Raw genomic sequence first — 26951 nt, 5'->3', positions numbered from 1 at the left:
TAAATAGAAGATGGGTTGCAGCTCGATGAAAAAATAAAAAAAAACCCCACTCCCAAATTCGGTGGTGACCGAAGAAGAAGAAGAGAAGAAGAAAGAAGCTTAGGACGAAGGAAATTGGTGGTCGAAAACAGTGTCAACGCCGTACAAACAAGGATGTAGGTAAAGCCTTCCTCACTCTCTTTGAGTTCGACAGTGGAACCTCATTTCATTTCTTTTCTGAAGTAACGTGTATCAGAAACTAAATCATGTGTTGGTACCGATTTCAGCTTAGGAAGATCCCCACACCGAGACTACCCGCATCACCTTTTGTCAAAGAGGTAAGGATTATTTACCACCTTACTCTATCTCGATAATTAGTGCACTTAGAATACAAATCTATAGAGGTTTTTCATTTCTTACGGACCTCAAATATGAGTGAAAAATGGGTTGAATAATTTTCTATTTTAGCTGAAGGCATGAACAATGATGTAATACACCTGATTTTTGGTTTAAATTAGTATTGAGGAAGGTTTATTAATGTCCTCTGATGGGTAGTTGTAGATCCTGAAATGAATGGTAAAATAGTTTTAAGATTAGGTATAAACCTGAGTATGTAATTTCTGCATCAATTGAACAATGAGCACCAATGTTGGAAATCTAGTTTAGGCACCTAAACTGATATGCAAGAGAGATACATCAGGTCTGATGAATTATATGAAAATTTCGTATCTGGGAAGTATCATATTGGGGACTTGTTTGAGTAAAATAAGGGGTTGAGATCCTGATGAGAGAATGATTGTAGGATAGAAACACTAAAATGCAACACAACAGAGCAGGTAAGGATTTAAAAATTTAGCCAATTAAATTATAATAGCATCCTGGAAATTTCAAGGTAAATTAGTGAAGGGTACTGGGCATTGTATAGATGAGGAAATTATAAAAAAAAGAAATAAAAACAAAATTAGGCAACAAGGGGAATATCAGAAAAATAATTATGTGTGTATATATATATATATACTGGTGTGCATACGCAGGGGAGGAAATATAAAAACAAAATTAGGCAACAAGTGGAATAATAGAAAAATAATTATAAATGTGTGTATATATATACTGGGGTTCATACGCATGGGAGGAAATATAAAAACAAAAATTAGGCAACAAGGGGAATAGCAGAAAAATAATTATGTATGTGTAGATATATATACTGGTGTGCATACGCATGGGGAGGAAATATAAAAACAAAATTAGGCAACAAGGGGAATAGCAGAAAAATAATTATATATATGTATATATATAATGGTGTGCATTCGCAAGGGATGAAATATAAAAACAAAAATTAGGCAACAAGGGAAATAACAGAAAAATAATTATATATGTGTAGATATATACATACTGGTGTGCATACGCTGGGGAGCAAATTATAGAATTTAGAGGATTGGTCTGTATGGGAACAAAAAATAATAATATAGACAGCATAGCAAATCAGGGGAAAACAATTTAGTTTTAATAATAAAAAAAATAGACAAGAGAGGAAATAGGGAAACATGTGTGAGTTAAAGAGGAGAATAAATGACGACAGGATCTGTTAAAAAAAACGAAAGGAAAGGGCTGTGATATGTTGTTGAATTATATTACAATGTGCAAAGTTGATGAATATACCGTTCAATCAGTTACCATTGAGAGAAGGGTGTGTGAGTGACCGAATTAATGTTGAGATGAGTTTAGTACTACTTTCATGTGTGATAGATGGATGATTTATGGCAATACGCATCATACGAGTTGAGGTATGAGTGTTATTATATGTTTTCAAGTTTCCTTGTACTAGAAATGGTACAATTGTGACCATTATTATTGTACTCTTGACATAGGTGGGTGGGTGGGTGTGTGGCGATTTCGGTTGAGAGGTGAATATGCAAGAGTGTATACAATAACGTATGGTACTAAGTCCACAGCAGGGCGAGATTTGTGTATGGTTGTATTAGCTGAGTGTAAGCCCTGGCTGGTGGTGGTACCGAATGATATGTGCTGATGTGTATTTGGGGTTTGTGTTTACGTATTCGGGAAGTTACCGATTTATTCTTTTTCTTTCTTAGTATTGGATGTGAACAGTATGATACACTGACGAAATCGAAAGAAAAATACTAGAGATGAAAATCAAATATAGGAACGAAAAGAGGGTAATATATGTGTGCTGAATATAGGTCACTATATTGAAGTTAGAATGCCTAAAAACTGAATTATATTGTGGAGAATACTAGATATAATCTATATTAGAATATGGATGATGGTAGGAATCGTACTGGTTATCGGTATAGAAAAGGGTAGTAAATAATTTTTATTGAATTGTTAACTCACCCCCTTTTTATTGTATTTTTTACAGAGCAGGAAAATCAATCTCCGGTACAGGATCCAATAACACAAGAATCTGACATTTAAGGCAAGAAGAACACTAAGGATCACTAGTTGGAATGAAGACTATTTCTTTTCTTTCCTTTCACATTGATACTCACTTGTATAAGTTTGATAGTTGATGTTTTGGAGGTTTAAAGAGAAGTGACACATTGTAACAAGGATAGACATGCAGGATGAGAGTTTGGTTGGTTGTATTGACACAGGTTGACCCCCTGCGATCTGGCTATATACTGGGGAGATTGCAGGTGATATATGTATATATGTGAACTCTGAAGCTTGAGAAATTCTTTAAATGCTAGATATTGTTTATTTGTAGTTTAGGTTTGATACTCCCATTTCCTGCCAAGGAAACGAGGCTGTCGCAATTTTGATTTGGAACAAATATTTTTCCTCCCTTTCATCATGGGCTTCCATGCTACATAATTATTAAAACATGATTTGATATTAAAAATTATTTTTATTGTCTTTTATTAAAAGTATATTAAATAAATATATCTACCTTAGAATTGCATAAAAAGCCGATTGTATATTGAAAGGTGTTAAATGAAAAAAGAAACTGTTGAAAGTATGGTAAATAAATATAAATACCTTTTCTATTTAGTTCACTGTAATTTATTGTCTTTTGTTAAAAGTATATTAAATGAAGAAAACATTTGCATTGTTTTATTTTTTTGGGAAATATGAAGGAGGATGGGAATCAAAATGTTTTTACACAATATATTATACATAATTAGTTCGATAAATTCTGAAGTAAATTTGTCACACCTGCAAATTTAAATAAATACGTAAAAAAGAATTTATGAATTAAATTAAATCAAAATTTATAAAATTAAAGTTTTTGAAGGCCTAAACAATAAAAATTAAACTTTTTGGACCATTTTATAATAAGAAAGGGCCAAAATGAATTATATATTTAAAAATAAAGCTTGGTTACTTTTTATACTTATTGAGCGCATTAAAATTGTAACACTCATTAATTTTATCATTTTTATTATTATTATTATTAATTTTTAATTTATTTTATTTAGTTTATTTTATAATTTTATTATTTTAATTGATTTATTTAATTTAATTAATTTATTTTAATAAAAATAAAAATAGTAATAATGATAAAATTGAGTAAAAATATTATTTGGATTTAATTGAAATTGATTTTGGAAAAAAAGAGTGAAAGTTAGGATTCTGGGGGTATTTTTGAAAAGAAAATCGGAAACCGGGGGTCAAAACGCAATTAAAAAAAATTGTGTCCCGTCAGCGCCACATCAGCAGCCACGTCAGCGGCCCAGTCAGCAGCCCTGGCCAACCAGGACCTGCCGCGTGGCAAAACCACGTCGACTCGGGAACGGGTCACGTGGGCGATCCTTGTGCGCGCGATCGGACGGCCCAGATGCGTCCCCACGCGCACGGACGGCCCAGATCAAGCGTGCGCATGGACGGCCCAGATCAAGCGTGCGCACGGACGGCCCAGATGCACGCGCACGGACGGCCCAGTTGCAAGTGCACGGACGGCCCATATTCAATCAAGTACGAACGGCCCAGATTTAATCAAAATGGACGATTGTGATTAAAAGGCAAAATGGTATAAATAAAACCCCCACACCTGACCACAAAAACCCTAGCCGCCTGCCCTCGCCGGAGAAGACGAACCAGACGCCGAAGGAGCCGGCCGCCGCCACCCGCCGCCGCATTGGGGAGTTTTCCGGCCGCCGATCGAGGTAAATTTCATACCCCCGGCTCGTTTTTCAATGCTGAGTTCCCCTGTGGCCAAATCGGAGCCAAAATCCCGGCCAAACGGCCATAAAATACGGCGAAACCCAGCGGCGCCGCCACGCCCCTCCTCGATTTTTGCCTCCGATGAGGCCTTTCCCGGCCTCCATTTGATACAATTTTTATATCACCATCATCACCATTCCTTTCTCTATAGGTTGATTGGAGCCAAATCACCAAAACACGAACCTCGCCGGAGAGCCGCCGCACCCGAGAGCACCGCTGCCGGTAAGCTTCGATTTTTCGTAATTTTTTGGCCCCCCGAGGGCCCTAGGGTTGTTTTATCGCAGGGACCGATGCGAGTGTAGCCGAATTCGGCCGGAAACGACCAACCCGAGGCGAATCGCCGCTGCAAGCAGTGGCGCCGTCGCCGGAGCACGGCGGAGCCGCCGTGCCGGAATTGCGATATTGGCCGAAATGGGCCCTGGGTCTAATTTGGAATTTTTTGGGACACGTGCAGGTACCAGTAGTGCGTTTCAGTTCCCTGGGAAAAATTCAGGAAAAATTAGGAACAGCCTGTAGGCGCACTGTAGAGCCGTATTCGGACCCCGAAACAAGTAAGGACCTCTCACCCTATTTCCTATCACGGTATTAAAGTTCAATAAATGATAAAAAGGTATTTCATGAATCAACAGATGTGTGAAATTGTTTAAGGTCGCTAATGGAGCCCGAGTCTGGTGTGTTTGTCGGTTAGCTGTTGTTTGGCCTATTTTACGGTTTTAAATGTAGTATGAGGTCTGATGTTTTCATTTCATAGTTTCGTGTGCATACTTTACTGTTTTATTGATTATGGGTTGAATGACTGAGAACCCGATGTTGTATGTTGTCTTGTTTGGCATAAATTACTGGTTTGCTTTGTTGTGTGCAAATTGATGATGCTGACTGGGAAAAAAGGGAATGAAAGGTTATGTAAATTGATAATTGCATAATGTGGTCAGCCTGACTAAATATCCTGGGAGATGGTGGACGGATCGGGTCCGTAGGAAACCCTACCGGGATTGTGGTCTCTCATACCGGACGGGGTATGGAGACCTTATGTGTTTTGGCGCCCATACTGGACGGGGTATGGGGACGGCCCGTTTCACCATCATACCAGACGGAGTATTGAGGTTTATAGTTTTGGCGCCCATACCGGACGGGGTATGGGGACGGCCCTGGAATCTGATTACAAGTGTTAAGGGTTCACAGGTAGCGGGACCCCTATGGATCCCCATGGATACTAGTAGGCTAGTAAATGAGGAAAAATATGTTGTGTAATGATTGAATTACAAAAGGCGTAATAAGTATTATGTTATACAGCTCATATGATTTCATGATGATGATAATGTTATTGCTTTCGTATATTGTTTTATGAATTTCACCGAGGTAAGTGGATAGTAAAGGATTTTATTATTGATAAAAGGATTTGTTGTAAATTATGCTCCATTGGTCTTTTTGTATTTTCTACCCACATTTACCTCCGTGACGGTGAGATAGTGTGATGTCTTTACTGGGCTAATGTAGCTCATTCCTTATTTAATCATTTCAGATCAGAAAGACATTGTTCCCGAGCCCGTTCCGTAGGAAGACAGCGAAGGGGACGCCTAAAGACTCCGTAGTTATATTTATAGCTTTTACTTTCGAGTTTCTCTTTTAGTTAGTTTGTTCTTTTATACTTTGAGCACGTTTTTGGTTTTAGTGTAAGAGATGTTAATCAAAATTTTTATTACGCTTCCGCATTTGACATTTTTAATACACATATTTCATTTTAAATTTTCGGGGCCGTTACAGTTGGTATCAGAGCCGCGTTTCCTCGGACCCATCCCTTACACAATAGTGCCTTAGAGAAATACTCACCGATAGATCGTTACTCAACCATTCCTTGTTAATGCAGGATCACGGAAATGAGGAGAGGAAGGTCCCCACTAAACCGAGCAGCCCAAGATAATTCGCTTCGGGAGGATTTAGACAGACTATTTGAGATGGTGGAAGCTCTCATAGCTACCCAGCAAAGGTGAGAGGAGAGAAGGGAGTTACCCGGACCTCCTCCGCTATCGCAGGTTGAGCCCTCGCTACAGCAGGCTGATCCTGAGCCACCCCGGCAGGAGCCTGCTCCTCCACAGTACCACCCGGCACCACAGCCGCGGTACGACCTGACACCACAGCCGTGGTACGACCCGGCACCACAGCCGCGGTACGACCCGGTACCACAGCCGCGGTACGACCCGGTACCACAGCCACGGTACCACCAGGCACGCCACAGCACATTCCAGTACCCCCACCACATCAGCAAGTGCCACCACAGGGCCCCCCAGTTCACCCTCAGCCGGCCCCAGTCCCTTTACCCCGGGATCCCGCTCATTCCTTGATCGACCCCGGCTTCATAAAGAGGTACATAAGACTGGACCCTTCTACTTTTGCAGGGGGATCCTCTTTTGAAGAGGCCCAATAGTGGCTGGCAGAGACTAAGAGAGCTTTCAAGACCTTGGGAGTAGTTCCTGAGCAGAGGGCTGCCATTGCCTCCTACATGCTGGTAGGGGAAGCAGTACGCTGGTGGGAGCTCAAACGGACCACCCTGCCTACACTAGCTACTTGGGAGCAGTTCTTAGCGGCCTTCCACGCGGAGTATCTCCCTAAACACATCCCACACCTGAAGGAAATGGAGTTTGCTCAATTAGTCTAGGGAAACATGACAGTGTCGGAGTATGCCCGTAAGTTCCTGGAGCTGGGCCGATATGCCCCGGAGACATTGATGGATGAGGGCCGAAAGGCTAAAAATTCCAGTGGGGTCTCCGCCTAGAGATCATACAGCACTTACTGGTAATGGAGCTCGAGACATATTCAGCAGTCCTAGCAAAGGCGCAGATCATAGAAAGGAGCTTCGACACCCACCCTCAGCTAGCAGGGAGTTCCCGACCCTCAGCTCCGCTTCGCAGGCCAGCACCTACCGCGCCTGTCCAACCCAGTAAGAGGCCCAGACCCGCCATCCAGGCCCCTCCTCAGGCTACGGGGGCAGTACGTGGGTAGATCTGCCAGCACTACGGCAGGGATCACGGGGACCGACCTTGCTACTGCCTCAGCAACACCTGTCGCATATGCGGCAGTGCCCAGCACTATGCAAGGGAATGCCCGAGGAACCAGAATCAAAGAAGGCCTCCAATCCAGGGCAAAATTTACAACCTTACCAAGAAGGACGCCGACGCAGACCCGGACGTGGTACATAGTATGTATACTATATCTGGCCACATTGCTCATGTTTTGTTTGACACTGGTGCATCACATTCTTTTGTTTCACATGTTCTTGCTTCCAAAATTTGTGTATCACCTGATAGACTTGATTCATTGTTGCTTGTATCTACTGCTGGGGGGGAGACATTGCTAGGAGAGGTTATCTACAGGGCATGTGCCGTGGAGATAGCAGATAAAAAACTGAGGGTAGACCTGATAGGGTTAGACACGGGGGATTTTGATGTAATCCTAGGAATGGATTGGCTAGCAGCGTATCACGCCACCATAGACTACTTTAACAAAAAGATTGTATTTAATCCTCCCAACGAGGAGCCATTTATAAGTTAATAAAATCATTCAGTACTGGTTTTCCCTGATGGCAAGTTTTCTTAATTTCCAGTGCTTTAATCTTGTATTTCCTCTAACTAGGTAAGCCCAAGAGATTCCAGTAGTCCGTGACTTTCCAGACATATTTCCGGATGAACTGCCCGGTCTACCAGTGGACAGAGAGGTCGAGTTCACCATAGACTTACAGCCAGGTACCCAGCCCATCTCGGTTGCTCCTTACCGAATGAGCCGCATTGAGATGGAAGAACTAAGGAAACATATCACTGAGTTACAAGACAGTGGTTTCATTAGACACATCGTTTCCCTTTGGGGTGCCGGAGTTACTTTTGCAAGGAAGGGAGATGGAACGTTGAGACTGTGCATTGATTACAGAGGGATAAACAAGGTAACAATTAAGAACAAATATCCTCTTCCCCGGATTGATGACCTTTTCGATCAGTTGCAGGGTGCACAGGTCTTTTCTAAAATATATCTACGATCAGGTAAAGATAAGAACAGAAAACATCCCCAAGACGGCTTTCCGAACCAGGTACGGACACTATGAGTTCCTGGTCATGCCATTCGGGCTAACCAATGCCCCAACAATCTTTATGGATCTGATGAACAGAGTTTTCAGAGAGTTCTTGGATCAGTTTGTCATCGTGTTCATCGATGATATCTTAGTATACTCAAAAAGCAGAGAAGAGCATGCTCACCATCTGACCCAAGTTTTGCAGGTCCTTATAAACAAGAGGCTATATGCGAAGTTAAGTAAGTGTGAATTCTGGCTTGAGCAGACTGCCTTCCTAGGACACATCATATCGAAGGAAGGGGTATCAGTGAATCCTGAAAAGGTTGAAGCGGTACTTGGTTGGGAGAAAGTGACATCAGTTAAGGAAATCCGTAGCTTCCTGGGAATGGCAGGTTATTACCGCAGGTTCGTTGAAGGATTCTCCAGTCTAGTAGCTCCTCTAACTCGACTCACAAAGAAGAATGCCAAGTTCGAGTGGAATGAAGACTGCGAAAGAAGTTTTTCAGAATTAAAGAAGCGGCTGACCACTACACCCGTGCTAGCCTTACCGAGTGGATCGGGAGGATATACAGTTTATAGTGATGTCTCCTATCTGGGTCTGGGTTGTGTCCTGATGCAGCATGGAAAGGTTATAGCATACGGGTCCAGACAGTTAAAGAATCATGAGAAGAACTATCCCACCCATGATTTAGAACTTGCCGCAATCATTCATGCCTTGAAAACCTGGTGCCATTATTTGTACGGAGAGACCTTTCAGATCTATACCGATCACAAGAGTTTGAAACACATATTCACTTAGAAGGATCTCAACATGCGTCAGAGAAGGTGGATGGAACTCCTTAAGGACTATGATTGTGACATCTTATACCATCCGGGTAAGGGCAACGTAGTAGCAGATGCCCTCAGCAGGAAAAGTGCAGGTATCTTAGCCCATTTGATGGTTTCAGAATGCAGACCAATTGGGGCCACACAACAGGTTCGACTTCATGATCTGAAGAGAGTCACATGTTTGGGCCGCCTGACAGTCCAGCCCGAGTTAATTCAGAGGATAAGGGAAGCCCAGACAGCTGACCCCGCCCTGGTAGCCCGCAAGAAGGATGTAGAACAGGGAGGGAGCTCAGAATTTCGAATATCTACCGATGGACTACTTCGTTTTCAAGACAGGGTGTGTTTCCCAGATGACAGTGAGTTAAAAATGGACATCATGATAGAGTCCCATGGCTCGAAGTTTGCCATGCATCCAGGAAGCACCAAAATATACCAAAGCATGCGACCCCGGTTTTGGTGGCATGGGATGAAGAAAGACATAGCCGACTTTGTATCTAAATGTTTGGTATGTCAGCAGGTCAAAGCAGAGCATCAGCGCCCAGGTGGGTTACTTCAGCCTTTACCGATCCCGGAATGGAAGTGGGAACATATCACCCTGGACTTCGTATCGGGGCTACCCAAGGCGCGTTCAGGACACGATGCCATATGGGTAATCATTGACCGACTTACCAAGTCTTCCCACTTCCTAGCCATCAGGATGACCGATTCATTGGACAAGTTGGCAAGGATGTATATCCGGGAGATAGTCAGATTGCATGGGGTTCCAGTAACAGTAGTGTCCGACAGGGATCCCAGGTTCACCTCTCAGTTTTGGAGTAGCTTCCAGGAAACTATGGGAACAAAGCTGTCTCTTAGTACTGCCTTCCACCCCCAGACTGATGGACAATCAGAGAGGACAATTCGTACGCTTGAGGATATGCTCCGAGCTTGTGTCCTTGACTTCGGGGGCCATTGGGACGACCATCTACCCCTGATAGAGTTTGCCTACAACAACAGCTACCAAGCAAGTATCGGCATGGCTCCATATGAGGCGCTATATGGGCGCCCGTGCAGGTCACCGATTTGTTGGGAGGAAGTGGATGATAGAAGATTGTTCGGCTCGGAGTTGGTAGAGGAGACCACGTCCAAGATAGTTAAAATCAAGAAGAATATTCAGACAGCTCAGAGTAGGCAGAAGAGTTATGCAGATATCCGGAGGAGAGACCTAGCGTTTGAGAAAGGCGACCGTGTGTTTCTTAAGGTCACTCCTTTCAAGGGAATTAGTAGGTTCGACAGGAGGAAAAAATTAAATCCCCTATATATTGGACCCTTTGAAATCTTAGACAAGATTGGTACCGCTGCCTACAGACTAGCACTGCCTCCCGAGCTCTCCCGAGTTCACAAAGTGTTTCACGTATCTATGCTACGTAAGTACAACCCGGACCCTTCTCATGTCTTGGCTCATGAACCGCTTCCACTCCAAGAGGACTTGTCTTATTAAGAAGTACCGGTCGGTATCACGGACCGAGAGAGCAGAATACTCTGCAACCAAAAAATATCATTTGTAAAGGTCGTGTGGCAGAACCACACGCCCAGGGAGGCTACTTGGGAACTGGAATCAGAATTTAGAGCCCAGTATCCCCATTTGTTCGACCAAGAGTAATAGGCAAATTTGGGGAACCAAATTTCTTTAAGGGGGGGAGAGTTGTAACACCCATTAATTTTATCATTTTTATTATTATTATTATTAATTTTTAATTTATTTTATTTAGTTTATTTTATAATTTTATTATTTTAATTGATTTATTTAATTTAATTTAACTTTTTTAATAAAAATAAAAATAATGATAAAATGGAGTAAAAATATTATTTAGATTTAATTGAAATTGATTTTGAGAAAAAGGGGTGAAAATTAGGATTCTGGGGGTATTTTTGAAAAGAAAATCGGAAACCAGGGGTCAAAACGCAATTTAGAAAAATTGTGCCCGTCAGCGCCACGTCAGTAGCCACGTCAGCGGCCCAGTCAGCAGCCCTGGCCAACCTGGACCGGCATGTTGACCTGGGAACGGGCCACATGGGCGATCCGCATGCGCGCGATCGTACGGCCCAGATGCGTCCCCGCGCGCACGGACGGCCCAGATGCACGCGCACGGATGGCCCAGATTCAATCAAGTACGAACGGCCCAGATTTAATCAAAATGGGCGGCTGTGATTAAAAGACAAAAGGGTATAAATAAAATCCCCACACCTGACCACAAAAACCCTAGCCGCCTGCCCTCGCCGGAGAAGACGAACCAGACGCCGGAGGAGCCGGCCGCCGCCACCCGCCGCCGCACCGGGGAGTTTTCCGACCGCTGATCGAGGTAAATTTCATACCCCCAGCTCGTTTTTCAATGCTGAGTTCCCTTGTGGCCAAATCAGAGCTAAAATCTCGGCCAAACGGCCGGAAAACATGGCCGAAACCCAGCGGCGCCGCCGCGCCCCTCCTCGATTTTTGCCTCCGATGAGGCCCTTCCCGGCCTCCGTTTGATACAATTTTTATATCACCGTGATCACCATTCCTTTCTCTACAGGTTTATCGGAGCCAAATCACCAAAACACGAACCTCGCTGGAGAGCCGTCGCACCCGAGAGCACCGCCGCCGGTAAGCTTCGGTTTTTCATAATTTTTTGGCCCCCCGAGGGCCCTAGGGTTGTTTTATCGTAGGGACCGATGCGAGTGTGGCCGAATTCGGCCGGAAACGGCCAACCCGAGGTGAATCGCCGCCGCGTCGCCGGAGCACGGCGGAGCCGCCGTGCCGGAATTGTGATATTGGCCGAAAGGGGCCCTGGGTCTAATTTGAGATTTTTTTAGGACACGTACAGGTACCAGTAGTGCGTTTCAGTTCTCCGAAAAAAATTAAGAAAAAATTAGGGACAGCCTGTAGGCGCACTGTAGAGCCGTATTCGGACCCCGAAACAAGTAAGGACCCCTCACCCTTTTTCCTATCATGGTATTAAAGTTCAATAAATGATAAAACGGTATTTCATGAATCAACAGATGTGTGAAATTATTTAAGGTCGCTAATGGAGCCCGAGTCTGGTGTGTTTGTCGGTTATTTGTTGTTTGGCCTATTTTACGGTTTTAAATGCAGTATGAGATCTGATGTTTTCATTTCATAGTTTCATGTGCATACTTTACTGTTTTATTTATTATGGGTTGAATGACTGAGAACCCGATGTTGTATGTTGTCTTGTTTGGCATAAATTACTGGTTTGCTTGTTTGTGTGCGAATTGATGATGCTGACTGGGGAAAAGGGGAATGAAAGGTTATGTAAATTGATAATTGCATAATGTGGTCAGCCTAACCAGATATCCTGGGAGATGGTGGACGGACCGGGTCCGTAGGAAACCCTACCGGGATTGTGGTCTCTCATACCGGACGGGGTATGGAGACCTTATGTGTTTTGGCGCCCATACCGGACGGAGTATGGGGACGACCCGTTTCACCCTCATACCGGACGGGGTATTGAGGTTTATAGTTTTGGCGCCCATACCGGACGGGGTATGGGGACGGCCCTGGAATCTGATTACAAGTGTTAAGGGTTCACGGGTAGCGGGACCCCTATGGATCCCCATGGATACTAGTAGGCTAGTAAATGAGGAAAAATATGTTGTGTAATGATTGAATTGCAAAAGGTGTGATAAGTATTATGTTATACAGCTCATATGATTTCATGATGATGATAATGTTATTGATTTCGTATATTGTTTTATGAATTTCACCGAGGTAAGTGGATAGTAAAGGATTTTTTTATTGATAAAAGGATTTGTTGTAAATTATGCTCCATTGGTCTTTTTGTATTTTCTACCCACCTTTACCTCCGTGACGGTGAGATAGTGTGATGTCTTTACTGGGCTGGTGTAGCTCATTCCTTATTTAATCATTTCAGATCAGGAAGACATTGTTCCCGAGCCCGTTCCGCAGGAAGACGGCGAAGGGGACGCCTAAAGACTCCGTTGTTATATTTATAGCTTTTACTTTCGAGTTTCTCTTTTAGTTAGTTTGTTCTTTTAAACTTTGAGCACGTTTTTGGTTTTAATCAAAAATTTTATTACGCTTCTGCATTTGACCTTTTTAATACACATATTTTATTTTAAATTTTCGGAGCCGTTACAAAAATTATTCAATCTATTTAATTTTAATTTTTTTTAAATTAAAAATATAATATTCAAATTAATTTTAATGTAATTTTAATTTAATATAAAAATGAAGAAAAATAAGTGTAAGATGAAATTGAAAATAATTTTGAAAAAAAGGAGTGAAAATTTGGGTTTTGGATGTATTTTTTAAAGAAAAATCGAAAATCATGGGTCAAAATACAATTTGAAAAATTTGTGTCGCGTAGAATGCTCAGTCAGCAACCTCGACGAACCAGAACGTGCCACGTGTCAAGAGATGTTGACGCGGTGCCACGCAGGCGATCCGCGTGCCCACGATCGAACGACCCAGATTCGCTCCTGTGCGCACAAATGGTCCGGATGCGTTCCCTCCCCAAACGCGATCAGACGGTCAGATTTAAATGCGATCAACGGTACAAATTCACTTCCTATTTAAATACAATCGAACTGCCCAGATCAGATCGTGATGAACAGTCCAGATTCACTCCCTATTTAATCATGATTGTACAGCCCAGATCAAACATGATGGATGACCTAGATTAAAAAGGGATGAATATAAAAAACTCTCTTCACACCAAACCCTAGCCCTAGCCGCTAGACACCCTCGTAGGAGAAGAGACCCAGTCGCCAGGAAGGGAAGCCGCCGCCACCTGTAACCGCCATCCCCCGCCGCGCCGGAGCCATTTCCGACCGCCAAAAGAGGTAAAAATTTCTTCATTTGCTTGGAATTTAATTTTAAACACTTCCATGGCCAAATTAAAGCAAAAAGACTGGCAGATTGGTCAGAAACTGTAGGCAAAACCCAGCGGTGCTGCCACGAAAAATTACAAAAATCGCCTCCGAGGAGGCCATTCCCGATTCCCGTTCTGTATAATTCTTCCACCATTATAATCATCGTTTTCTTTTCTATAGATTAACAGAAGCAAAATACCCAACCGTAAAGGTGAGCCAACGGAGTCGCCGCACCGGAGAACTCCACCGGTAAGTTTTGATTTTTTATTTTTTGGGACCAACCGAGGCTCCTTAATGTGTTTTCTTACAGGAATTGATGCAAAACCGGCCGAATTCGATCAAAAATGGCCAAAAACAGTCGACTTGAGGCAAACCGTCACTGCGGGAGGCAGCCGCGTCGCCGTGCCGGAATTTCAGAATTAGCCAAAAAGGAGTCCTGACACCGATTTTGAGTTTTTTGGGATATTTGTAGATATTTGTAGTGCGTTTTAATCCCAAAAAAAAATTTAGGGAACCCGAGGACCGCTAGTAAGCGCAGTCAACAAGTTCAGCATTTCGGGTATCAATTTGAATAAGAATCCATCACCCTATTCTCTGTTATGGAATTGAAGTCAAATTAACAATAATACGATATTTTGTGCAATTTACACAATATTCATAATTAATTATGGGTTGTTAATGAAGTTAGAACCGAAAATTATTCACTATTGATTCTGTTGATTGATTTTATAATTTAAATGCATGATAGTATCTGATTGATCGATTTTATAGTTTTAAATGCATGTATTGTTTGTTTTATGTGATTACGGTTAAATTGGAAAACTAGAGATTAATGGTAAACGAAAAACAATGTGATTAAGTGAATGATGAAATGGTAGCCTTACTAGATATCTTATGAGATGGTGAACAGACCGAGTACATAAAGAACCCTACCATGAACGTTGCCTCATACCGGACGGGGTATCGAAACTTGGTAATTTGGCGCTCATACTAGACGGGGTATGGGGAGGACCTGTTTCACCCTCATACCGGACAGGGTATTGAAGTTTAGTAATTTGGCGCTCATATCGGACGGGGTATGGGGACGACTCGTTAATTGAAAATGTTAAAGGAAAGAATTCACGCATTGTGGGGACATCCCTATGAATCTCCATAGATACCAATAGGCTGATAAAAGAGAAAATTGTTGTTCCAACCAATTGCATATAAAATTATGAAATGTGTTATGTTCTTATATCTATAAGTTATTTTGTAAATCTCGTTACGGTAGGTAGACGGTAAATAATTTTATTTATGATAAACGATTTTGCTAAATTAAGAGCTCGATTAGTTGTTTTTATTATTTCTACCAACTTTCATTTTTATGTCGGTGAGTAGCGTGATATTCTTGCTGGGTTAGTGTACCTCATTCTTTTATTAACCATTTCAGATTAAGAGGATCAGGATCCTGAGTCCGATCCACAAGAGGGTTGCGAGTAGGATGTCAACTTTATTTATTTTCTGGTTATTTCTTTAATTTCTCGTATTTCTCTCAAAATGGTCATTCTTGTAGCCCTACTTGGTACTTTAAGTCATTGTGTAATAAATGTAAACTCTAACGTTTTATTTCGCTTCCGCACTTAATTTATAATTTATTTTCTTTAGAATTTTTCGGAGCCGTTACAGAAAAAATAGATAGTAGTGCCCAAGTAGGAATTGTCATATTCTACTTTGTACCAATAGTGTATGTATTTAGTTTTAACTCTACAAAATTTTGTTACCTCATGATGTAAATTAATGTTCATGTTGTACAAGAGATGAATGACTTCTATTGTGTTTTATCTATTTTTTAATTTTTGTATTATATTTTATGATTCAGTTGTATTTGGCGATGTGGTTTCTCGTTGGAGAATTGGGGGCAATCACAAAATTAGCAATGAACCTCCAAGAAAAAATACAAAGTTACATAAAAATTATATAAAACCTTTCATTTCAAATTATTAGAAGTCTTGCTAAAATTATGATGTTAAAATATCTTTTTTTATTCATTCAATGGATCAAAAATAGAGTTATATATTTTAAAAATATATAAATCACAAATAAATGATTAAGAAACGAAAAATAACTTTTTCAAAAAAAAAAATAACATTGAATTTAAAATATTATAAGTATTTATTTTGATTTAATAGAATATAAAAAAGAATAACAATCAATGAAAAATCTGAATACTAGCGGAGAATCCCCATCAGGATGTGAATAATTGAATATGGCACGGAGAATATGATTCTCGCCCTGAGCCTGCACGTTATCATCCTTACATAAAGAAGTATTAATATTAATACGTATATATATATATATATATTATATAATTAATAAGTTAAGTAATTTTTTATTTAATTTCAGTGCTTAGAAACAATAATTGAGATATATGCTGAGATTTTTATAACATGAAGAAAATCTAAATTTTCATTGACTTCATTTTTTCAAAATTAACTTAAAGTGCATTTAAATTTAAATTTTCTAAAAATAATCTACCGCTATCTAAGAGATAAATATAAATCAAATTTCTTGAAATATAAACTCCCATTAATAATATAATTTTTTAAAAATAAATATGTTTTAAATCTAACTAAAAATAAATTCTATTTGAATTCAAACTAATAAATAAAATAATTTATAATATTTACATTAATATTCAATACTTTCTTTTAATATAGAAATTATAATCACTAAATTTATTTTATTGGAGCACTTCTCTCCAATATTTCTTATTTGATCTTTATATTTTAAAGCATTTCTCCTTAATTGTTGATGCACTTCTCACAAACCTCCGATTTTTTATGCATTTATCATCAATATTTAATTATTTGATGCACTTCTCATCAAAATCCTTTGGAGCGCTTCTCTCTAAATTTTGAAAAAGAGTTTCTTTTTCTTCTTCTTCAAAACTATTTGTTTGTTCATTCTTCAACTTGCATTTTTTTTTGTATATATTCAAATCTTTTACAATAAAAATATTGTGATTTACTTTTATGTCAACAACTTTTTTTATCATGATTATTTTTCTTACATACTTCGCATGTTGATTTTTTTTTTTTTTGATGTTGACGAAGACTTCTTTGACATCTTGGCAATGAAGACTCCTTTTATGATTTTTTTTCTTATTTTCCTAATTGCTCTTCTATTTATATTATCTTTTCACATACTCATAAGCAGTAAAGGCTCTGATACCACTTTTTGAAATTTTTACTGGACAAAAAAAGCCTAAATTTTCATTGACTTTATTTATCCAAAACTAATAATTTAAAATACCTTTAAATAGGCTTATATCAAATTTAAATTTTCTAAAAATAATCTACTACTATGTAAGAAATAAATATAAATCAAATTTTCTAAAAGATAAACTCCCACTAGTAACATAATTTTTAAAAATAAACATATTTTAAATCTAACTAAAGATAAATCCTATTTGAATTCAAAGTAATAAATAAAATAATTTATAATTTCTACATTAATTTTCAATACTCTTCCTTAATATAGAAATTATAATCACCAAATTTATTTTGTTAGAGCACTTTTCTCTAATATTTATTGTTTGATTTTTATAGTTTGAAGCATTTTTCTTCAATTGTTGATGTATTTCTCACCAACCTTCGATTATTGATGCATTTATTATCAATATTTAATTATTTGATGCACTTCTCATCAAAATCATTTGGGAGCACTTCTCTTCAAATTTTAAAGAAGAGTTTCTTCTTCTTCTTCTTCAACAATATTTGTTTGCTCATTCTTCAACTTGCAATTTTTTTTTGTATATACTCAAATTTTTTACAATAAAAATATTGTGATTTACCTTTATGACAGCAACATTTTTCATCATGATTGTTTTTCTTGCATACTTCGCATTGTGAAAATATTTTTTTGATGTTGATGAAGACTTCTTTGACATCTTGTTAATGAAGACTCCCTCCATAGTTTTTGTTTCCTATTTTTCTCATTGTCCTTCTCTCTATATTATTTTTTTATATGCTCTTAAGCGGTAAATGCTCTGATATTTTTTTTTGAGATTTTTACAAGACGAAGAAAACCTAAATTTTTATTGACTTCACTTCTCTAAAATTCATAACTTAAAGTATCTTTAAATAAATTTACATCAAATTCAAATTTCTTAAAAATACTCTACCACTATTTAAGAGATAAATATAAATTAAATCTTATAAATGATAAACTCTCATTAATAACTTATTATAAAATAAATATATTTTAAATCTAATTAGAGATAAATTCTATTTGAATTTAAACTAATAAATAAAATAATTTATAATTTCTATATTAATCTTCAATACTCTCCCTTAATGTAGAAATTATAATTATCAAATTTATTTTTTTGGAGTACGTCTCTCCAATATTTCATATTTAATATTTATATTTGGAAGCACTTATCTTCAATTGTTGATGCACTTCTCACCAACATCCAATTATTGATGTATTTCTTATCAATCTTCAATTATTTGATGCATTTCTCATCAAAATTCTTTGGAGCACTTATTTTAACATTTTAAAGAGGAGTTTATTCTTCTTCTTCTTCAACAATATTTGTTTGTTTGTTCTTCAACTTACAATTTCTTTTTTTGTATATACCCAAATCTTTTACACTAAAAATATTATAATTTACCTTTATGCCAACAATATTTTTCATCATGATTATTTTTCTTGCATACTTTGCATGACATAAATTTTTTCTTTTTGATGTTGATGAAGACTTCTTTGACATTTTGGCAATGAAGATTCCCTTCATGATTTTTTCTTTTCTTATTTGACTCATTGCTCTTCTCTCTATATTATTTTTTTTACATATTTATAAGAGGTAAAGGCTCTGATACCTTTTTTTGAGATTTTTATAGGATGAGAAAAACCTAAATTTTTATTGACTTCAATTCTTTAAAATTAACAACATAAAGTGTCTTTAAATAGACTTACATCAAATTCAAATTTTCTAAAAATAATCTACCATTATCTAAGAGATAAATATAAATTAAATCCTCTAAAAGATAAACTCTCATTAATAATATAAATTTTTTAAAATAAATATGTTCTAAATCCAATTAAAGATAAATCTCATTTTAATTCAAACTAATAAATAAAATAATTTATAATTTCTACATTAACTTTCAACAATATATTATTTAGCAAAGTGATAATTAAATTTAATATATTATTTTGATATTGTCACTGTAAAAATATTTTAAAATATATCAAAATTAATACAATTACAATATATTATTTAAATTTTTTTAATAGCTAATCTTTTATTATTTAAATAAGAAATTTTAACACCTCAAATTTCAGATAATTATGAATTTTTAAATAAATTTTACAAATAATATTAGTTGTATTTGAAACAGTCTTAATATTATTTATTTACATTACCAATTAATACATCAAGTAGGGAATTTTCTATTATAGCTCCAATTGTTTGCAGGTGCTAAAGTTTATTAGTTTAATCATATTTTTTTGCCATAAATATGAGTTAGTTATATCGGAATAAATTTTATCTTAGTCATGATATAGTTTAGTTTTTCTAAATCTTATATAATATTTAGTGGGTAAGAAATCAATACATTCACACTAAAAACGATATAAAGTCTTATTAATGAAAAAATATATATACTACATAATGAACTGGAGCATGATGACAAAAAATGTATGCATAATGGAGAAGTACAATTACAATAAGAAAGATGACAACATTCACCACTTGGTACTTTTAATATAAATACTTATGTTTCGATGTATTTTGATGGTTAAACTAGATTGAAAATGATATACAGAGATAACTAAATAAAGTTGTATTTATATGTATACAGAAAATATCATTTCTTTGCTATGTTATATTGCAAAGGTCTTGGTACGTATATATGGTATAGAGATTATTTTTAGCAAGAGACTTCAACATGTGCACATTGAGGGGGAAACAGTAAGTATTTTTTAATCACAGTAAGTATTTTTTAATAACTGAATGTTTTAGTTTAGGTATCAACGAAATAGGGATATTAGCAATAGATGTTAGATTTTTAAAATTTTCTTTTATTTCCTCTTCTTTATTTTTAAATACTAACTTTAGAAATCTAATTACTCATATCTTACTAATGATAATTTATCGATATTTGGGGTGATCTTGCTCTCTCATGAGCTTCTTGATTTTTTATTATTCTTAGACATTATGATTTTTTTAAAGGTAATACCATATTAATTTGATAAAAAAATGTTCATCCATATGATTTCAATAAATATTAAAATAAATAATAACTAAAATAATGATAACATATAATAAAACATTAATGAAATATATCTAAATGAAATAAGGAAAGTGATAACTAAAATTATCTATTAAGTATACTTTTTTAGAAGAAGAACTTATTTACGTGTATAAATAAAAAATAAGAATAAAAAGGGGATGTTCTCTAGACAAGTTCGTAGGATGTTTCTTTGGCTGACTTTGACTTGTATCATCCGTTCTGCTTCTGACACGTTTCAACTTACGTCATTTAAAAATGACCAGAAGCCCTGAAGAAAGCGACAAAACTAAACCAGTTAATTGTACGAAGCAAGGACGCGAGAGGCAGCTTATTGAGACTGGCCATACATAACTCGACACGTAGCGCTCTTTTTCATTGATGACAACATCAAAGTTAACAAAGTACGTGGGACCCACAAAACAGGCCATTCTTCTATTTATCAATCTTCTCTATCATCAAAACCCAAAAAAAAAGAAAGAAGAATTGTCATCATCCCTAGTCGCTAGCACCGTTCAGAAGAGATAAACAAGCAGAGAGCACAGAGCTTCCATGATTGGAAGTGGAATCCAACAGAGAGAGAGAAAGAGGGAATAGAGGATTTGGTTTTAAACACGGAAAAAAGGAAACGGAAAGTTACCTTTTTATAATAACTTTCAACGGAGAGGTAAAAACGAAAAAAAACCAAGCCTTCATATATATAATGACATACATGATAGGGTACGTAAAATGTTTGTATTGGTGTCTCCACTTTTAGTAAAAACAAATAATCCTAATACACATTTTGGTGTTTTATTTACTTTCCCCTTTGGAAATGTTACTGCATTTGCTTTAATTCTTATTTTGATTTTGATTAATATAGGAATTTTACGAGGGAGAGAGTACAGATAGAGAGAAAGAAAATAGAAGTTATAAATTAATCAACTTCTTCGCCAAGTTGGGTAAAAACCCATTAGTTATTACATCACAAGAAAGCTAACCTTAGTTGTTATACTCATAATGTGTGTATATGCGCTCACACTTTGACTAATAAACACCCAGCACGGCTACAAAAGGAAACCCCAGAAGAAGATTCAAAGAAAATAATTGATGAGAGGAATGGGGAGAGGGAAAGTAGTACTGGAGAGGATAGAGAACAAGATCAACCGACAAGTTACTTTCTCCAAGAGAAGAAATGGTTTGCTTAAAAAGGGTTACGAACTGTCTGTTCTGTGTGATGCGGAGATTGCTCTTATCATCTTCTCCAGCCGTGGTAAACTCTTTGAGTTCGGCAGCCATGAGTAAGTTCTCTCTTTCCCATCTTCTTCACATCTTTCTTTGGTGTACATAGTTGCAGTCGATTATTACTGACTTCCAGTACATGTATATGTGTCAATGTTTGTTTTGCTTGGTACATATATGATAATTATAGTCCAAGAAAAGCCATTAAAAAGTATAGATAGTCATTACCCACTTGCTCTTTTTGCGGTTTGCTAAACTAGTAATTAAATAATAGAAACCCTAGAGAGAACAGAAATGAGAGAGCTTATTATCTGTATAGGTTTTCTTGGTTAATTTTCCATGGATCGAGAGAAAAGGGACCGGGAACGGCGTTAGAGGAAAAGCCAAGTAGGTATCTGCACGTCCTGATCCTCTTTAGCTTTTTGAAATTCCAGATCTGGCGGTGTATCAGAATTTCAGCAGGCAGCTGCAGTAGTACTGTTTAGTTAATCTTATACTGCCTTGCCAGATACATATATACACACACACACACATATATAAATAGATATATGGTGGTTTCTATCTATACTTAAAAGGAGAATTTGTGAATTCTATTTCTAAAGATTGACCATTCTATAAAAAAAATAGGAAAACAACTTCCCACAATTAGATTTTGAAACAAAAAACCACCAGATAAAATTACAGTATCGCTATTCTTTTTTTTATTTCTATATGTCAATGTTATTATACTTAGTCATCTCTTTCAATATTCTTAATCATGATATGGCTGAGACTAACCCAAAAAACAAAGTAGGATCTCCTTTTTTCCTCGTTTTTTCTTGTTTCCAACTAGCTTATTTATTTTTCTTTTACAAATGAAAAACAAGTTTCAGCCAAAACTCTCCTCAATTTTTTTTTTTCTTTTTGTTCATAAAATCAAAATTTCCTTCTTTCTTCAAGTGGTAAAAGTTGTATAAAATCAAAATTAAAGGCATATTTGGAGAATGTTTCTTCCTGTCCCTCATCCAAATTCACCTCTTTCTCTTGCACATTCAAACTGCAATAGAAAGTTATTAGTTTATAATCTGAGAGCTCTGTGGAGTATAGGTTAAGGTTGCGGAATCAGAACTTTTAACAAACAAGAAATCAGAAAGTTAAACTCTTTCTTCCGGAACTTCATGATTATATAGGATGAGTGTCCAAAATCGGCAAATAACTAATTTTTTCTACAAAGCTTAATAATTTTTAGTTTTATATTTTATCTTACCTAGTTAAAATTAACTTGTTAACATTATCCATTTTTCAACAAATTTATTTAAGACTATGTCTAATTTCAACTTTATAAAATTGGACTATTATTGCAAAATTACCTTTTTTCAGTGGCCAAATTTCACAGAGTTAATGATTTTCCACAAATTTATTTTTTTATCAGATCATAATTCTAAGTTTCGCAAAAAATGTCATATCCTATAGAATATGGATCGAGTTTATAGAATCAAAACTTCTTAGTAACAAAAATTCCTAGAGTGGACTTTTTTTTTGTAACTTCATAGAACCAACTTTATAATATCTATGTGAGATACGTGTCCATATTCCGCAAGAAATTCAAACAAATTCCATTTTTTGCTAAATTTAGTTATTTTTTACTTTATTTTTGACCTAATTGGATACAAACTTATTATGAAACCTTTTTTCACGAATTACTTAGGACTATACTTAATCATAACTTCATGAGAATATTATTGTTGCATAATCCGGTTTTTTCATTAATCAAAATTGAAAGTTGGTAATGTTTCGGCAATGTATATCTTTTTGTCAATGATAATTCTAATATTTGTTAAAGATAATTTTTTTTTTGTTTTGCAAATATACGTCAACTTTAGGAAATTTTAACTCTTGACTAATAAAAGCTAAAGTTTTTTAACTTTTGCAACTTCATGTGTTCACTAGAAATGGACCAACTTTGAAAATTTTATACGAGATGAGAGCTTAGATTTTGCAAACAACTCTCGGTTTTCATAAAGTTTAGTGATATCTTATTTTATTACTATTTAATTTTATTTTTATTTCCTAAAGTTTACTGATATTTTATTTTAAGAAATTTAATTTTTTATTTCATAAAGTTTGTTTGTTTTTTTAAAATGAAAAAAAAAATGGAGATCTAATATAAAGATTTGGAACTTAAAAGAAAATAAGGTCATAAATTAAATGCGAAAGCGTATAATAACGTTAAAATTTATATTTCTTACACAATAATTTAGAATGACCGATAAAATTATGAAAATGTCCATTCTGAATGAACAAACGAAAAATAAGTAACTGACCATTCTAGAATGACCTTCACTAGCTTTTGAAGAAAGTATGGGTGGTGAACTATTCACAACTCTCTTGTTGATCGGGATTTGGATCTTATTGATTCTCTTGATATGAAATACTTAATGAAAGAATGAGCTACACTAGTCCAGTAAGAATATCACACTATTTATTAATACAGAAACTGATGGTTGGTAAAAATCATAAAAACAACCAATGAATTTCTTAATTTATATAAATTCATTTATCATAAGAAAAATTATTTATTACATACTTACCATTGTGAGATTTTTAAAATCGACCTATAGAGACAATAACTCAAATAACATTATAATCTCATATTCAAATGAGTAAGAACAATAACTTTCTTTTTTTATTTGCTTACTAGTATCCCTGAGGTCCATAGGGATGGCCCACTACGCTTGAATCAACATCTAAATTTGTCAACTAACCGGCCGTTCCCATACCCCGTCCGGTATGAGTGCCAAAAATATCATCCCTTGATATCTCATCCGGTATGAGAGTGAATCAGTTCCCCATACCCCGTCCGATATTAGCACCTAAAATACTATCTCTCGTTACCCCATCCGGTATGAGGTAACATTCACAGTAGGGTTCCTTATGTACTCGGTCCATCAACTATCTCTCAGGATATCCAGTAAGATAACAATTCATTAATTCACATAACCAAATAATTTTTTGTTTGCATATTAATTTCTAATTTCACAAATCAACCATAAATCACGCAAGACAAGTAATATATACATCAAGGAAGCACAATTGAATCATTTAACTATTCAAATATATCATCATGTATTTAAAATTATAAATTCAATAATCAGTTAAACAGGACAAATAAATAAGTAAACGGTTTCGGCTCCATTAGTAACCTGTAATTATTTTTAGAGTTTTTTTACTTTTTTACAGAATTCATAATTTTCGATTATTAATATTCAATTTACCGTAATAGAGAATAGGATAAGGGATCCTTACCCGAATCGATGCCCGAAATACTAAACTTTTTACTATTGGCGGTCCCCGAATTTTTTGAATTTTTTTCAGAGATTAAAACACATTTCATGTACCTACACATACCCTAAAAATTTAAAATTGGTGTTAAAAATCCTTTTAAGCCAATTTTGAGGTTCCGGCACGGCGGCACTGCCCCCCGTGGCGGCAGTTTGCCTCGACCTGACCGTTTTAATGATGAACTGATTTAAGAATTGTCTGAAAATCCTGTTTATCAAATCTATAAAGATGCCTAGTGCATTGATTAGTACAAATGGCATGACCAGGAACTCATAGTGTCCGTACCGGGTTCGAAAATATGTTTTGAAAATATTTTATGTCTTGATCTTTACTTAATGGTAACCTAAACTCATATATATTTTGCAGAAGATTTGAGCACCCTGCAACTGATCGAAAAGATCATCGATCATGGGGAGGGGGTACTTGTTCTTGATTGTGACCTTATTCAGTCCCCTATAGTCGATATATAACCTTAACATCCCATCTCTCTTCTTTATAAATATGACTCCAGCACCCCAAAGGAACATACTATGTCGGATTAACCCACTATCCTGCAATTCATTTATCTATTTTTTTAACTTTTCTATCTCAACATGGCTCATGCAGTAAAGAGCAACCGAGATAAGTTGGGTGTCTGGCTGAAAATTTATAGTGAATTCTACTTCTCTGTCTATTAGTAGTCCGGGTAGTTCATTAGAAAATACATATGAAAAGTCTCAGACTACCAGAATCTATTGAATACAATTTTTTTCTTTGGTTTGCCCTGTATCATGTCTGGGTTGGTTTTTACATCTTACTAAGTGAGGTTATAAGCTCTGCCCTAGATAGAAGGTCTGGCCTGGTTCTAATTCATCGAACACTCTCTCGTGTAGTACTGGACACTCCCACATATACGACAAGTATTGTTGAAGTGATAGTAGGGTCGGTCCCCATGATCCTTGCCACAGTTTTGGCAAGTCCTACTGCATCCTGGTACTGGAATCTGAGGAGGAGCTTGAGTCATTAGCTTAGATCTCTTGTTTTGCTGAACAGGTGCAGTGGGTGCTGGTATGCGGTGTAAAATCGGGAGATTGAGGTTCCCCACTGCTGGAGAAAAAGTACGAAGATTCCTCTCCACTAGCTGTACTTTGGCCAGAACGACTGAGTAAGTACTAAGCTCGAACATATACAACTGAAGTTTAATCTCAGGATGGAAGCCCTACTCAAACTTCCTTGCCTTTCTGCCTTCATCCATCATGCTTTCAGGGGAATACTGACCAAACTCTATGAACATTTGGGCATACTTTGACACAGTCATATCACCTTAGACTTAGTGTGTAAACTCCATTTTTTTCAAATATCGGAGGTGCTCTGAGAGGTACTTTGGATTTCACAAGGAATAGTCGAGCGATGATTTATTTTTTTGGCATTTTCTTAGGTCTTTATGTAAGGAGTGGTTCCGAAGAACACGCTCTGATACCAATTGTAAAGACTCAGAACTTAAAAAAAAAATAAGATCATAAATTAAATGAAAAAGTGTATAATAACATTAGGGTTTACATTCCTTATACAATAATTTAGAATGCCCAATAGGTATACGAGAATGTCCATTCTAAAAGAATAAAAGAAAATCAAAGAAATAAACGAAAAATAAGTAACTGAGAATCTTAAGACTACTTTCACTAGCTTTTAAAGGGAGTTCGGGTGGTGAACTATTCACAACTCTCTTGTTGATCGGAATCTGGATCTTAATCCTCTTGATCTGAAATAGTTAATGAAAGGGTGAGCTACACTAACCAAGTAAGAATATCACACTACTCATTGATATAGAAACTGAAGGTTGCTAAAAATTATAAAAATAACAAATGAAGCTCTTAATTTAAATAAATTCATTTATTATAAGAAAAATTATTTATTGCATACTTACCATTGTGAGATTTTCAAAATCGATCTATAGAGATAATAACTCAAATAATATTATAATCTTATATTCAAGTGAGAAAGAATAGTAATCTTTTCTTTTTATCTGCTTACTGGTAACCCTAGGAGTCCATAGAGATGTCCTATTACGTGTGAATCAATATCTAAACTTGTCAACTAACCGGCCATCCTCATATCCTGTCCGGTATGAGCGTCAAAAATACCATCTCTCAATACCTCAACTGGTATGAGGGTGAATCGGGCTGTCCCATACCCCGTCCGCTATGAGTGCTAAAAATACCATCTTTCGA

The 26951-nt window shown here is 36.6% G+C and overlaps 1 protein-coding gene and 1 long non-coding RNA gene across 4 annotated transcripts in view; both read left to right on the top strand.

Moving 5' to 3' along the window:
* LOC110822925 (uncharacterized) lies at nt 1–2706 on the top strand. Its single transcript, XR_002541310.2, has 3 exons — nt 1–159; nt 267–317; nt 2360–2706. It is a non-coding gene; the product is annotated as an uncharacterized LOC110822925 (long non-coding RNA).
* Nucleotides 2707–21140: 18434 nt separating this feature from the next.
* Nucleotides 21141–26951, top strand: part of LOC110822735 (agamous-like MADS-box protein MADS3) — a 57716-nt gene continuing 51905 nt past the window's right edge. The window contains exons 1-2 of one of the 3 annotated variants that reach the window (XM_088211040.1): nt 21141–21479; nt 21740–21811. In XM_088211040.1, coding sequence (XP_088067166.1) covers nt 21289–21479; nt 21740–21811 — 263 coding nt within the window. In that variant the 5' untranslated portion in view covers nt 21141–21288. The remainder of the gene's footprint in view (nt 21480–21739; nt 21812–26951) is intronic. The other 2 variants (XM_088211041.1, XM_088211042.1) reach the window with 2 other exon arrangements.

The sequence above is a fragment of the Carica papaya genome, chromosome 9 (genome assembly GCF_054855325.1).
Source record: "Carica papaya isolate Zhongbai chromosome 9, ASM5485532v1, whole genome shotgun sequence".
Classification (NCBI taxonomy): Eukaryota; Viridiplantae; Streptophyta; class Magnoliopsida; order Brassicales; family Caricaceae; genus Carica; species Carica papaya.
The sequence above is the reverse complement of the archived record's forward strand: the minus strand, read 5'-3'. Positions and strand labels throughout refer to the sequence as shown.